Source organism: Saccopteryx bilineata, chromosome 6 (assembly GCF_036850765.1).
Source record: "Saccopteryx bilineata isolate mSacBil1 chromosome 6, mSacBil1_pri_phased_curated, whole genome shotgun sequence".
Classification (NCBI taxonomy): Eukaryota; Metazoa; Chordata; class Mammalia; order Chiroptera; family Emballonuridae; genus Saccopteryx; species Saccopteryx bilineata.
The window spans coordinates 171,540,614-171,556,172 of NC_089495.1; the positions used below are offsets into that span (position 1 = coordinate 171,540,614).

Genomic DNA, 15,559 nt, shown 5'->3' on the forward strand with positions numbered 1-15,559 from the left:
AAAGTCATTTTGGAGCAAAAAGGATAGGTAATTTCTATTATTATTATTTTTTGCAAACAATCAAAATTATACCTATTTTTTTTTTTTCAGATAGAAAAAAACATTGTTTGGTGTGCTGCAGAATCTTAGTAATTAGTTTATGTGTGCCATGAAGTGAAAAAGGTTGCCGATTGTTGCTGGGCTTATGACCCAGGGGACTTGAGCTAAATACTTTCTGCCTCTACTCCTATGACAAAAGGTGAGCTTGTACTTTATACCAGGAAATAACTACATCTGCCTACAAACCTCAGTATCTCTAAGTGCTACCTTTTGTACTTACGAATATTAGTCTGCAGGCTAAGGAGCAAATTCACCCTGGGGTAGGTTTTAAGGACCCGAAAACATTAATTATTGTGCTAATGGGTGATTATTATGGGTTTATTTAAAAACTCAGATAAAATATATGTAAATCCATGGAAATGCTCTTAATTTTATTGACCAAATATTTGGAAGCAGTTCATTGCTGGCAGAGAAATTCAGTGTGTTTTTCTTTCTTTTTTTTTAGGTGAGAAGAGGGGAGATAGTGAGGCAGACTCCCACATGTGCCCTGACCAGGATCTACCTGGCAACCCAGTCTACAGCCAATGCTTGAGTACTGAGCTACTTTTAGTGCCTAAGGCTGATGCAGTGCTAGGACCAACCAAGCTATCCTCAGTGCCCAGGGCCATGCTGGAAGCAATGGAGCGACGGACTGTGGGAGGGGAATAGGAAAAGAAGGGGAAGTGGAACGTGGTGGGAGAAGCAGATGGTTGCTTTTCCTGTGTGCCCTGACTGGGACTCAAACCCAGGATGCCCATATGCTGGGCTGATGCTCTACCCACTGAGCCGCCAGCCAGGACCAACAGTGTGTTTTTCAAACTCTTCAGAATGTTTGATTAAAGGTGATCTCATCCTGAAGCCCAGTACATAAATCTATATGCTTTGGTTTGAAAAGAAAGGGAGGTAAAGCCAATCCCACATAGCCTGGCTGCATTCTAGGGTTGCTCTGAGATGCTTGGCAGAAGCCCAGGTACAATGCTGTAGATAGAGCCCGCCCTCAAGTCTCTTGCTGTGCCCCGCCCCAGTTACTCTCTGCCACGTTGCTCTGATTCTACCAGCAATTGTTATCTGACATTGTTGTGCTTCTTTGCTCATTGTCGGAGTCTTCTCTTAGACTGTCACCTGTGTGAAGGCAGGTGTCTTGTTTGCAGGTTCCCTCCTGTATCCCACCACCCACAGCAGGACTGGGCACATGGTAGGCACCCAACAGAGGGGTCCAAGTCTCCTTGGAACTGGTTGGATTGGAATAAAGGGTAAGGTGGTACTGGTAGAAAAGGAGCTACCATAGCTTTTCAGACAGAAATTGCATCAGCTTTGGGTCCTTAGAGCCTTATGCCATTAATCTCTAAGCTCCAACCATCCAGTCATTCCTTCATTCAACGGTTAATTTTTACTGCTTATACTGAGTTTCTTCACTGGCCCTTCGTTCTCTGTATTCCTTTCTTGCTTTCTGCCATTCAGCCACTAGAGTTGGAGCACCTGTTGTGTGCAGACCCTGTGCTAGTTGCTGAGGTGTGAGAGAAAACAGACACGGCCCCTGTTCTCATGGACAGACTGTCGCTTGTCTGTGAGGAAAATATTCATATATGCAAAAACATGCAATAACAAGAGTATGCAATAACAAAAAGAAGTTAGTGTTGGGGAGGAAAAATTTGAGGGCTTTATCAAGTGTAGGTGAGGAAACTGGCCTGGGAGGCGGTGTTGGAGGGATGGGACCTGAGAGGTGAGGGATGTAAAGGAGGTGGCCAGGTAGAGTATAGGGGGAAGTATTCTGGGTAGAGAGAAGAACGTATACAAAGGCTTAGTAGTAGGAGTGTAGCTGACACTTTCTACCTGATACTTGCTAGGAGGCTTGATATAAGTTATATGCACCCAGAGACTAACCATGTATGTATAGGAACTTAATATACAGTGAAGGTGGCACCACAAATCAAAGGGAGAGACTGGATGAATGTGATGATGATGATGATTTTAAGTGAGGAGGGACGATAGAGAGACAGAGTCCTGCATGCACCCCAATCGGATCCACCGGCAAGCCCTGTCTGGGGCCGATGCTCGAATTGGCTGAGCTCTTCTCAGTGCCTAGGGCCGACCCTTGAACGAACTGAGCCACTGGCTGCAAGAGGGGAAGGAGAGAAGGGAAGAGAAGCAGATGGTCTCTTTTCATGTGTGCCTTGACTGGGGATTGAACCCGGGACATCTGCATGCTGGGACGATGAGTCAACTGACCAGGCCCAAAGCTGGATTATTAAATAGATAGCATTGACAACATTGATTCACTATTTGGAGAAAAATAAAACTGGACCCCCCAACTAGCACAAATACAAAGGTGGAATCCAGATGGACTAATGACCTCGTGAGAGTTTAAGAGAAGATATTTGCATTGATTAAAATGGATCAGGAGCTAATTACTAGGACATACCATGAGTGCTTGTAAATCAACAATAAAAAGACAAATATCCCAATGGGGAAATGATCAGGATTTAGAATAGAAGTGAACCTAAGAAGCTAATGGGCAGATGCAGAGATGTACAATGATTTTTTTCTTTTTTACCTTCAGAGGATTTATTTTATGATCTCATCTCTGTTTCTTTTCTGTTTCTGGACTAAGATTCTACAGCACCTTCATTTTTGCCTTTTCTTGAAGTCAGGGCCCTGGAAGGACTTGGGATATTACTGCCAACACTTTCCCAACCTGTAACTGAATACCTTGAGACCGCCAGGGACTAACAAGATCTTGTTAGGTCACCAGGTGGCGCTCTACACAAACTTAGCTCAGAAAGCTGCCCCTGAAAGGAAAGATTTCCTGGAAGGGTATGTTCATCAAAACCAGCTGACTTTTGTAATTGCCAACCAGCATGAGCAAAATGTTCCCCCTAATTGTGTAATGTGGAGGAGTCGAAATTCTGCTTTTGTTGCGATCTTGAGTAACTCTTCAGCGCTTCCTCATGAAGAATTCCTTTTGCTGCTCTGGGGTAGTCTAGGCAGTAATTTTCAACCTTTTTTTTTTTTTTTGGCACAAACACACGCTAATTACTAAGGTCAGTGCCCCTGACTAAATACAACCACTTTCATCTCATGGCACAAATAAATTAGTTACTAAGGAAGAAGAGGTCAGGGCCCCTTTTTCTTTAGTAATTAGTTTATGAGTGCGTGAGAAACAAAGGTTGAAAATCACTGGTAGAGAACACTGGATGTTCTCAAGGACACAGGTTGGGGATACTAGAGCTTCCTGACCCTTGGGCAGTTAGAACCAGCTGGAATGATCACAGAGAAGCAAAGCTGGAGTTTAGGGAGTGGACAAGGGGAGACAGGTGGCTGCTTTATGGAATATCTTTGTGGGGCTCGGCTTCCCCCCAGCTCTGGCCTTGGTTCTGGAGTCACAAAGCATTGCCGGGAGGGTTTCAGGAAGCACGCTGGCCGGGTCTTTGAGGTGTCAGGCTGCGGGCACCCGCCTATGGGATGGGGGTTAGCCAGCAGGTGAGGCACAGGCTGCTGCGCTCTGCCTGGACCCGCCGCCCTCCCTGAGTGTGTTTGCCTGAGGGTGGTGTTCTCTGTCTTAGCAGGTCTTGACAGCTCATGGAGCAGACAGGCTGGACAGGCTGCAGTGTTCCTGTCCCAGGAGCCTGCCCCACCAATGAGGGACGGGACTTGGTGAATATACTCCCCAGCCTCATCCCCCGGTGGGCAATTTTGAGGGGTATTCCCAAGACCTTCCAATGCCCAGTTGCCCACAGGAGCCGCCAGCCCACCCCTACACACTGTTGCCTCCTTCCTTTGCCACCGTTCCCTCTCTCCGACTGCCTGGGACCACCCTCCACATAAACTCCTCGCACCTTCAGGGGAGCAAATCTGCCCTCTGAAATGTATCTCTCTGGCATGAGGATTATTTTATTTTTGAGAAACAAAAGATTTAAGAAGAACCTTTGATTGGTCAGCGCCAGGGCAGGGGCTCGTTAATCATTGCAGCTGGACCTGGCATTATTCACCTGGTTTTGCTGCTTTCCTGGGCCTGGAGCTGAAATACAAGTGAGGCTCACTGTGCCCTTGAAGGGTCATGGTCTCTAGTGGTGCTGACCGATCAGTGGAGACCATAACCCTGAAAGGACACACCTGGAAAAGCTAATGAATATGCTATTGAGACCCTCCCCTGAGACCTCCCCTAAACCCCGACCTTTAAACACCCTCAAAGAGCGAAGGTCCTGGGAGCACACCTGTGCCTTTCCCTTCCGTGTTTCCCCCCAACAGGCATGCATCTCCTAAATTCTAAGGGTTCCCATGAGATTTGCAACCAGGGGAGCAGTGGGTAGTGGCAGCTCCTTCCAGGCTGACCCCCTGAACCTGTCTCCAAGACCCCCTTTGTTGCTTTGTTTTTGTTTCACTGTCTCCAACTTTAATGAAAAGAAAAAAAAAAAAAAAAAAGGAAGAACCTTTGATCTTCTGCCTTGCTCCCTAAAAGAATTTAGACAGAGGGTCTGTTCCTGGAAGGGAGCTATCCTCATAGGTAACTGTAGTACAATATGAACTAGATGAGACTTGGCCTGGAGGTCAGTCTGCTCTGTCTCCCATTGTCTCTACAGCAGGGGTCCCCAAACTTTTTACACAGGGGGCCAGTTCACTGTCCCTCAGACCGTTGGAGGGCCGGACTATAAAGAAAACTATGAACAAATCCCTATGCACACTGCACATATCTTATTTTAAAGTAAAAAAAAAACAGAACGGGAACAAATACAATATTTTAAATAAAGAACAAGTAAATTTAAATCAACAAACTGACCAGTATTTCTATGGGAACTATGCTCCTCTCACTGACCACCAATGAAAGAGGTGCCCCTTCCGGAAGTGCGGTGGGGGCCGGATAAATGGCCTCAGGGGGCCGCATGCGGCCCTCCGGGCCGTAGTTTTGGGAACCCCTGCTCTACAGGGCCCAGCAAACATTTGTTTACCAAACATTTGCTTTTCTATCTCTCTGTGAGTTGCCTTCTTCCTCTTCAAAGTTCCCAAATACTACCCACTTCTTAGCTCAAAACGGCAAATTTTAAACCTCAGCTGCCCTGTTCGTCCTTGGGCCCCCTATTCCTACGGAACCCCTGAACATATGTACATAATTAGATGTGATTATTTTCTCCTGTTAATCTGTCTCACGCCAATTTAATTCTTAGACTATCCAGAAAAACCTAGAAGGGTAGAGGAAAATTTCTTCCTCTTGTGATAAGGTGCCGAAGAATTGCAAAAATTGTTAACATTAGTATTTTAAAAGGAAGAGTCAGGCCCCCTTATCCCTCCTTTCTGAAAAGAAAAAAACCCAGAGAAAGATTAAAGGGGCAAAAGTTTGTAACTAATAGTTTATAGTTCTCTGGAAGGACTAAGGCCACTTGCTAGACAGCAAAGAAGGTAAAAGTTATCTGAAAACTTCCTCTTCCCCTTCCTTAAGAGCCTTTAGGAGACAATGTTTACATATCTTAATTAAAAATTCCTACACTGATTCTAACTCTTCCTCCCCTCCTGGAGTCCTGAGAGTGACTTATACCTCTAGACAAAGGGATCATGAGCCCACTCCTCTTGCTTGAAAAATCTGCATTCTGTAACATTTTATATGCTTTCTAATAATCATCCCTTTTGAAATTCTTTATATGTATAAAACTTGTAAATTTAAACCAAGTGGGGCTAGCTTATTAGGTTTTCCAATCGTTTGGTTGCTCTGCTACTGCCCACCATGAAAGCTGGAACGCCCACTAGTGGGTGGGTGGGACCAGGTTGACCAGCACTGCAAAAAGTGGGCAGTTTTTATAAAAAGGTTCGCCATCATGGTCCTAAGCTAAAACTTTTCATTTCCCACTGTTGTGGCAACAAGGATAAGTGTAAACCCTGGAAGATTTGGGAATGTCTTTGATATGTGAAAGAACATTTACCCCTACTGTGTTGGGTATGTAAAACATTTATCACTACTATGTTATCTTGTAGTCTTAATGTGTAGGAATGTTTTTTCTTTTATTTATTTATTATTTTATTTTTATTTTTTGTGTTTTTCCTTTTAATAGATCCTATAGATAAATGTTGTAAGCTTATCAGTAAATGACTTTTGTACCATGCACCCCCTCCTTTTCCCCCCAACCAGTATGTGATCATGTCTATATGACCAACCTCAGGACTAATAATCAAGGCTGCACGATTTGGGTTAGCTATACCCCATGTAAGTCATATGTAGCTGGCTTATTAATAAATATCCTCCTAAAATTTCTTTTGTATCTTGCCTTGGTGTCTCTATGTAACCCTTGGATTAAAGTAACATACTTTATAACTTTCTCACATACCCAAATTTTTGTCTCTGGCTTTGCTTTTAGGTAATTTAAATGAAGAGAGCAAGAGAACTGGGTACATTTGATGAGCAGCTCAGATGTTTTCAGAGGTCACAAAACAGAGAAAAAGACAGAAGAGACAAGTGGGGAAAGGAACCCTAATAAACCTTCAAAACACCCTGAGCTGCTCTAACCCTTAATTTCTGCAGGCAGTAGTTTAAAGAATCCTTTATTCAAAAGACCAGTTGCTTTGGGTATAAAAAGCCTTCAAAACTATTTTGAAGATGATCACTATGAATGAGAAACTCAGGTTTGAATTTTTCAGTTGCCTCCAGTTCTGTCTTGTGAATAGAGAACCCACCTCACCTCAGCTGCCACCGGAGGTACAAACCTAGCTTATAAAATATTAATTGGGTGATATTCTTTCCCCTGGTCTCAGGATGGCTTCTGACATTTTAATGTTGGCATTTTGGATGCACACAAAGTAAAGAGAGCTGAAACCCAAGGGACAAAGCCTCCTCTATTTACATTTCAGAACCGCCCAGATGTACTCTTTTGTGAAATTCAGCACCTAGCTCAGGCAAGCCTCTTAGCAAAAACAGTGTTGAAAGAGGTTAATGGTAGGTTTGTACAAGTTGCTCTTGCTTTATTTAGGTCCCTAGAAAGGCAAGTGTCAGCACAAATATGTTTATGGTTCCATTAAATCGCCAGGGAAAATATCAAGACAGTTGTAGAAAAAGAAAAACAAGGTTGGGTGAGTCAGCCTAAATAAATTAAGAACCAATTTGATGCTAAACTTGGAATGAGCCAGGAGCCGCTCCATTTTCCCTCACGTTGTTGAAAGATTGTGAACCACACTTTTTTATTCTCTTTCTCTCCTTCTCTTTTTCCAGGGCGGGGGCAGGTTTTGGTTTCTAAATTTCTAGTGACTTGCCATCCTCATTTCTAGTCTTCTGTAAGGATGAAATTATTACATAGCCTGCTTGTGGAACATATGTAGTAAAAAGGTTCTAGGTAGAATATATTTTTCTGAAAGCTGAGATGCATTGTACAAAATACAGACAACAACAACAAAAATCATTTGAAAGATTCTGAGTATGTTAATAACAATGTATACACATCGCCTTACCTTCTACAGCCTCTGTTTGAGCCTCATTGAAATGTTTTTGATATTGACACGAAAGAGTACAGACAATTTATATAAAGTTAAAAAGAATGGGCAATAACCAATGTTTGCTGTTAGAAATCAGGATTGTGATTATTCCTGTGTGCATGGGTGGTGACTGAGAGGGGACAGAAGGAGGGCTTTTGGCGTGCTGGTCATGTTTTGTTTCTTGGCCCATTTGTAAAAATTCGTTCAGCTATATGTTTGTGATCTGTGCACCTTTCTGTATGTATATGATACTTAAATAAAAATTTTAGCAGTTTTTGAATATCACCATATAGGTTAAGATAAAATTTCCCCCCACTGTTGTGAAATCTGAGTCCCAGATCTCCTGCCGCTGTGGGAGAACTTGCCAGGCCCTGGCCAACTGGGAGCCAAGGGGGTGGTGTGTTTTGGGGCTGGGTGCCCAGAATGGAGCCTGCTGCTTGGCAGGGGCTGCTCACCTGCGACCTTGGAGTTGTATGCCACTCCGACCCCACAGATATTGTTGTTGGCTGCGGCAGAAACTTCCCCTGCACATCGGGTCCCATGGCTGTAGAGAAAAAGAATCACAAGTTAGATACAGTTTCAGGAGGCTCTGGAGGATGCTCCTTAAATTTTATCAGTCAGAAGCAATTTGGTTCTTTTCACTGGCTTAGCTAGCCCCCAGTCAGTACTTGGCCCGTCAGATCTTCAGCCTGTGTTTCCCAGAATCCTTTTTCTTTCTCTGCCCCCTCCAGTGCCTTCTCGACCTTGGCTTATTCTACCAAAAGAGGCTTCTCAGAACATTTCAACCTTGAAATTTGATCTTTACTTCAAAATTTGAAGTATCTCCCTGTACAGAACGCGCTCACAGTCTCTGGTGAAAATGAAACCCAGTGTAAGACAGGTCTGTGCTGGCTGGGAGAGCTCTGATTTTTTTGAAGCACTAAAACTGTGGGCTGGTGCTTAAGTTCAAGGCTCGTCCATCCCTTGGGGTGTGGTGCTGACTGTCAGTTCTGGGATAATGGTTCCTTTCCTTTTTTGGATCATAGACTCTTTTGAGGTTGTACTGAATGCTATAGATTTCCACTTTCCTCCAGGAATGAGAAAAAGCATGTACTGGCAACATTTTGCATATAGTTTCAAGGAGTCAACAGACCCGTTGAGGCTGACCAGATTCAAAATCCCAAGCATTCATTAGATAGTTGTTCTGAGGTCTGCCTGACCTTAAAAATCTGAGCAAGGCCTTGTTAGGGCTCATGTTCTAGAACTGTGATGGCGAACCTTTTTATAAAAACCACCCACTTTTGCAGTGCTGGTCAACCTGATCCCTCCCGCCCACTAGAGGGTGTTCCAGCTTTCATGCTGGGCCAATTGCGGAGCCGTTTGGTTGCACCACTACCCCCACCATGAAAGCTAGAATGCCCACTAGTGGGCGGGAGGGACCAGGTTGACCAGCACTGCAAAAGTGGGCAGTTTTTATAAAAAGGTTTGCCATCACGGTTCTAGAATGTCCTCTTCAGCAGACACTGTAATTGATTTTCTCCCTTTTGCTTGCTCTCTCTTCCTTTATTCTATGGGGTCCAAATAGCTCCACTCCTACGTGTGTTTCCCCCTCTTTTAAAATTGTGTGTTGACCCTTCTAAAACTGGCCTGGTGACTTGGGTTGACCAATAACAGGCAGTGGAGGGATGATGAACCACTTCTGAAGAGGCCTGGCAGCCTCTGCCTCCATGAGCCGGTGGCAGGGGCCACACAAAGGAGCAGGAGCTAGCCCTCAATGGGACGAGAGCACGCGGAGAGAGCCCAGCAACTTCACGTTCCAACGTCCCGATGAGATGCCCTCCCCTCGTGGTGGGGGAGGCCCGTTTCTCCTCCCGACCAGTCAGATCACGCCAGTCAGCAGCTAGCACAGAGAGATGGGCTGTACCTACCCACATTATAGGACTGTGAGCCGATAATGTCCTTCTGAGTCACTAAGTTTTGGGGTAGTTTGTTAAAGGGCAATAGAGAACTGAAGCTAGCATAAAAACTCTTAAGTCAATCAGAATGCTGTGTTTTAACCCTAAACAGCATTCAAGATGTGGAAATCATCTGAAACTAGCAGTCCTGACCTTGAAAAATCCGTTTTAATGGTCTGTGAAGCAGATAGCAGGTAAGGGTTTCAACGGCCGCATTACCAAGTCAGCCGACACAGTGTGAGCACGGCTTGCTGCAGGGCCAGGGTGAGGAGGGCTGGCTTTTCTGCTCCTTACTCAAACCGTGGTGCACAGTAGGGAATGTGGGTGTAGGACTGACTGGCTACAGGGCCCTAGTCTTGATTTCTGCAGTGTTGACTAGTTTACTGTCTGTGACATCCTCTCGGGGCAAGTGAAGCTGTTGCACTATCCCTTAAAAAAAAAAGACACACAAATGTATACACATGCACATTTTCTTTCTCTGTATGAGTAGAAATAAATCCTGCCTCCATAAAAGCCACCTATCTCTGGAGCTCCAAATTCCCTTTGAAACAAGAATCAAATCTGTATATTGTGTCCAAGTAAACCCCAAAGTCACTATAGAAGTTGGCCCTCATGGTGAAAAATCTGTAAAAACTTGTTGTGCTGAGAAAACCACTATCTCCATGTCTCAGTTTGCTGTAAACTACATTTGAGTTCTTGAGAAGGTGCTTAGGTTTGGTTTAACTTCAGGGAAGAGTGTCATGGACATGGCTTATGGCTGCTACCTTCTTATTCCAGATGCTGAGGAAATTGATAACTAAAATGTTGAAAAATAGCATGAAAACACATACACATTTATCTATATATAACATAATATATATACCCCTTTAGGTTGATTCATATATATTTAATGTATATATGTAAGTATATATTTATACTTATATCTACTTATATATTCATAATTATATACTTATATATTTATATGTAATATATATCTATACATTATCTAGGCACCCAAATATCATATATTTAAATATGTACTTATATAAAATATATACCATAAATAAAGTATATATATGCTTTATATTTATACATATATTTTAAAAAGTGAAACTTTAATGGCTACTGATTAAATGTGACTTCTTTGCTTGCTGTTTGGCTCATACTGGACAAATAATTTTTAAATAAAAGTTTAAAAATGAATGTCTGTTTTGACTGAGCACTAATTTCCTTATTATTTAATAACCAGCCCTGTCAAGACCTCCTTTCTGAGACCTGCAATGTGCAATTAGGCCTTGCCTGGGCCCGTCAATACTGATATCCGTGAAGAACACAGAGGTCCTGACAGAGACCATGTCGTGTGTGGACCCTGCTCTGGAGACTCAGCAACTAGGCCGACCACTAGCCACCAGCTCCTGCGCTTGGTGCTTTTATTGCCTCCTTTGCTTTAATCCTCAAAGGAGGGCTATCGGCAGGTACTGCTCCATTTCAAAGATGTCAAAATTGAGTCTTAGAGGTGCTGGCTCTAAGGTGCACAGCAAGAAGGTGGTTGAGTCAGGTCTGAGACCAGTGCTTAAATACTGACCCACCACCCTCCTAAATGGTGCTAAGCTTGTCTCTGCCCTAAAACTGCTCACTAATGGCTGGAGGTCAAATGCATGTGAACTGGCTTGGGCAAATTAATGACACTAGATGTTTCCACAGCCTTGATTTTGGCCTTTACATGGGGGATCAATGTCGTGGGCTCCCTAGAGGGACATATGGAAAGAAACATTTTATTGCTAATGGATTATAAGCAACGAGTGAGGGCTTCCTGTACTTGTTCATGACACTACCTGTTCACACTTCCGGGCCTTTGTGAGCTCTGTTCCTGCTGCCTTGAATGCTCTCCCTCAATCCTGCCTTCCTGATTGTCTCGGGAAAATATGCTCACTCCTGAAGTGCCAGAAAGATACTTTTTCAATTCCATTTTCATTTGATCCCTTTGCTTTCTTAAAACATTCAGTACCTTGCCTCTTGCCTGTCAGAAGTGGAAATAGTTGTAGGGGATGAGGGACAAATATGGTTGTTTGATTGGCCTCTTTCTAACAAAGGTCGGAGGAAGTGGCGGGAGCATTTCCCAAATGGGTCCAGTCTCCTGCTTTCCTAGGTCCACATCCTTGAATATAGATTTTCTTGGTCCTCCCATGAAAAGTGGAGCGTATTTCTTCCTTCCTTGAGTCTGGCTGGCCTTGATACTTGCTTTGACGAAAAGCATGTGGTGGAAATGATGAACTTAATCCTCAGGAACACTTGCGGCTTCTCCTTCCTCTTGAAGCCCTGCCCAGGCTCCCAGTGGCCCAGTCCAGGCTTGCACATTGGATGATGAAAGACATGCAATCCTTTGTGCCTGTAACCTCAGCTGATAGTGAACCATCCTCCAGACATATGAGAGAGGCTATTCTAAACCAGCAAGGCCCCTGGCCAACCTGCCAGCTGACCATGCAGCTGAGCTTGATCTAGAGCAGGGGTCCCCAAACTACAGCCGCGGGCCGCATGCGGCCCCCTGAGGCCATTTATCCGGCCCTCGCCGCACTTCCCGAAGGGGCACCTCTTTCATTGGTGGTCAGTGAGAGGAGCATAGTTCCCATTGAAATACTGGTCAGTTTGTTGATTTAAATTTACTTGTTCTTTATTTTAAATATTGTATTTGTTCTCATTTTGTTTTTTTACTTTAAAATAAGATATGTGCAGTGTGCATAGGGATTTGTTCACAGTTTTTTTAATAGTCTGGCCCTCCAACGGTCTGAGGGACAGGGAACTGGCCCCCTGTGTAAAAAGTTTGGGGACCCCTGATCGAGAGCAACAGCACTGTCTAGCTCACTTACAGACTTGGGATCAATTGTCAATGCTTATTGTTTCAAGCTACTAAGTTTTGGGATGATTGTTAGGTAGCATTATTTGGCAATAGATAACTGATACAATGGATGATTAAGGCTAGAGAAACAATACATTGTTAGCCTTTAGGGGAATGGGGTTCAAACCGGGACTGTTGTGATGACTGTACTGGCTTCCTCAAACAATGGCAGTTGCTGTGGAGATGTCCAGTGAAAACCTGAGGCCCTTCTCCTGCCCCTGAAGAACTCCAGGGAAAGTGCAGGCACATCCCTCCTTCCAGGTTGCTGCCCTTGCACTAGAGTGACTGATCATCCCCATTGTCCTTCCCAGCCCGAAGCATGTTTTCTTATATGTGCTCTGTTCAAGTCATAGAGTAAGTATACTGAGCCATGTGAGTATAACAAGTATCATTTATTGATACCTCCCAAGGGCCAGACACTGTCACTGTGCTGAGAGTGCTGCATGCATTATTTTATTTAATCCTTGCAATGAAGTCCTATTATCCTTATTTTAAAGAAGAGAGTTGAGGCATGAGAGAATTAAGTCGCTTCTCAATAGGAGTAAGAACCAGAATTCAAACTCAGGTCTGCTGCTTCTAAACTTCTGCTCTTAACCATGACCTTTGACTATCATCCATTCCTGCCTATCAGAAATGTGCAACTAAAAAGTGTGATACTTAATTTTATGTGTCAAGTTGGCTGGGCCAGGGGGTGCTTAGTTATTTAGTCAAACATTAATCTGGGAGTTTCTGTGAGGGTGTATTGGATAAGATATATATATATATATATCTTATATATAAGAACCAAGAGAGAGAAAGAGACACGGACAGACAGACAGGGATAGACAGACAGGAAGGGAGAAAGATGAGAAGCACCAATTCTTTGTTGTGGCACCTTAGCTGTTCATTGACTGCTTTCTCATATGTGCCTTGACTGGGAGGTTATAGCCAAGCCAGCAACCTTGTGCTCAAGCCAGGGACCTTGGCCTTTAAGCCAGTGATCTTTGGGCTCAAGCCAGTGACCATAGGGTTATATCTATGATCCCATGCTCAAACCAGCGACCCTGTGCGCAAGCTGATGAGCCCGCACTTAAGCTGGATGAGCCCGTGCTCAAGCCAGTGACCTTGGGGCTTTGAATCTGGGTCTTCTGTGTCCCATGCCGACACTCTATCCACTGCATCACCACCTGGTCAGGCAAGATTAACATTTAAGTAGAATAAATTTGAGTAAAGCAACACACAAAATTCTGTGCATGACCACTCAAGACATCTTAGGTATTATCAAGACCAAAAGAACCTGTAATTACAGGGTGCATTCCTGTGCTTTATATTGGTATATGTTTTTAAATGAAATAAATATATAGAGATACCACTGAAGTCTTCCCTGAAGCCATTACACTTCAGAGCTGACCACTACACTAAGCCTGACAATCGAAACACCCATCTGTGCATGTTTTTATGCGATTACCTTATAATCAGATATGCATATGCAGATATGACACCATTTGCTGGTTTTCAAACTTTATATAAATGTTTTACAGTATATGATCTATTTAAAATTTGCTTTATTCATTTGTATTTTTGAGGTTTATTCATGAATTTGGGTTCATTTTTTTTTTCTTTTCTGTATCCTTCTGAAGCTGGAAATGGGAAGAGACAGTTAGACAGACTCCCACATGTGCCTGACTGGGATCCACCCGGCACGCCCACCAGGGGCGATGCTCTGCCCACCAGGGGGCGATGCTCTGCCCCTCCCGGGCGTCGCTCCACCACAACCAGAGCCACTCCAGCGCCTGGGGCAGAGGCCAAGGTGCCATCCCCAGCGCCCGGGCCATCCTTGCTCCAATGGAGCCTCGGCTGCGGGAGGGAAAGAGAGAGACAGAGAGGAAGGAGAGGGGGAGGGGTGGAGAAGCAGATGGGCACCTCTCCTGTGTGCCCTGGCCGGGAATCGAACCCGGGACTTCTGCACGCCAGACCGACTCTCTACCACTGAGCCAACCGGCCAGGGCCTCGGGTTCATTTGTTTTTAGTGCCATGTAGTAGTTCACTGATAAATATGCTGAAAGTTACTTATTCATACTCTTAATGACAGGCATTTAGGTTGTTTGCTATTTGCTTGCTATTACAAATATTTTGAAGAAAACGTTCTTGTGTACTGTTTCCTTGGGCACATGTGGAGAGTTTCTCTGGGGTATGTATGTAGGGGTGAAGACAGGTTTATGGATGTATACTCCCTCCTGCAGAATGGGAGAGCTCCTGCTGCTCAGACATCCTTTGTCAACATTTAGTATCAGCAAAGTTTACCATTTTTGCTGGTTCACTAGGTGTGAAATGCTACCTCGTTGCTCCATTTTGCATCTGTCTCATTACTAGAGAGGAGGAGCAGCTTTTCACATGTAGCACACAGGTGCTCTCCTCTGTTAATCACATGCATAACTTCTGTCCATTTTTCTATTACCTTTTCTCTTTGATTTGTAGCCATCCTTCATATATTTTAGACACCCAATCCTGTTTTTTTTTCCATAAAACTTATTGTACATATCTTCTAGTCAGTGGTTTCTCTTTCTTTTTTTCCCCATTTTTAATTGATTTTAATTTATTGTGTTTACATAGATTCTAGTGTCCCCCCAAATGCATCTCCCCTCCCTCGTGTTCCCCACAACATCCCCCTTCCCCCTCCCCCTCACGCCCTCCCCCCTTCTTTCCAGGATTTGCTGTCCTGCTCTCTATAATGCTGTGTTATGTGTATATAATTTCACCAATCTCTTTCCCTTCTCTGACCCCATCCTCTCATCCCCTTTCCCTCTGTCTGCTTTCCCTCTGGTCCCTTTGATCCTGCCTCTGTCTCTATTCCGTTCCTCAGTTCACATTGTTCATTGGATTCCTCAAATGAGTGAGGTCATATGATATTTTTCTTTCTCTGCCTGGCTTATTTCACTTAGCATAATAGTTTCCAGGTCCATCCATGTTGTCCCAAAAGGTAAGATTTCCTTCTTTTTCACGGCTCCATACTATTTCCTTGTGTATATGTACAACTGCTTTTTAATCCACTCGTCCACTGACAAACACTTGGGCTATTTCCAGATCTTGGCTATTGTAAACAATGCTGCCATAAACATGGGGGTGCATTTCTTCTTTTGAATCTGTAATGTGGTGTTCTTGGGGTATATTCCTAAAAGTGAGATGGCTGGGTCAAAAGGCAGATCCATTTTTAATTTTTTGAGGAATCTCCATACTGTTT

At 43.9% G+C, this 15,559-nt stretch overlaps 1 protein-coding gene across 1 annotated transcript in view; it reads right to left on the reverse strand.

The window, feature by feature from the left end:
• The window catches only part of PCSK2 (proprotein convertase subtilisin/kexin type 2), a 338,142-nt gene that overhangs the window by 54,786 nt on the left and 267,797 nt on the right, over positions 1–15,559 (reverse strand). The window contains exon 7 of the mRNA XM_066235935.1: positions 7,986–8,074. Within this exon, the coding sequence (XP_066092032.1) occupies positions 7,986–8,074 (89 nt within the window). The remainder of the gene's footprint in view (positions 1–7,985; positions 8,075–15,559) is intronic.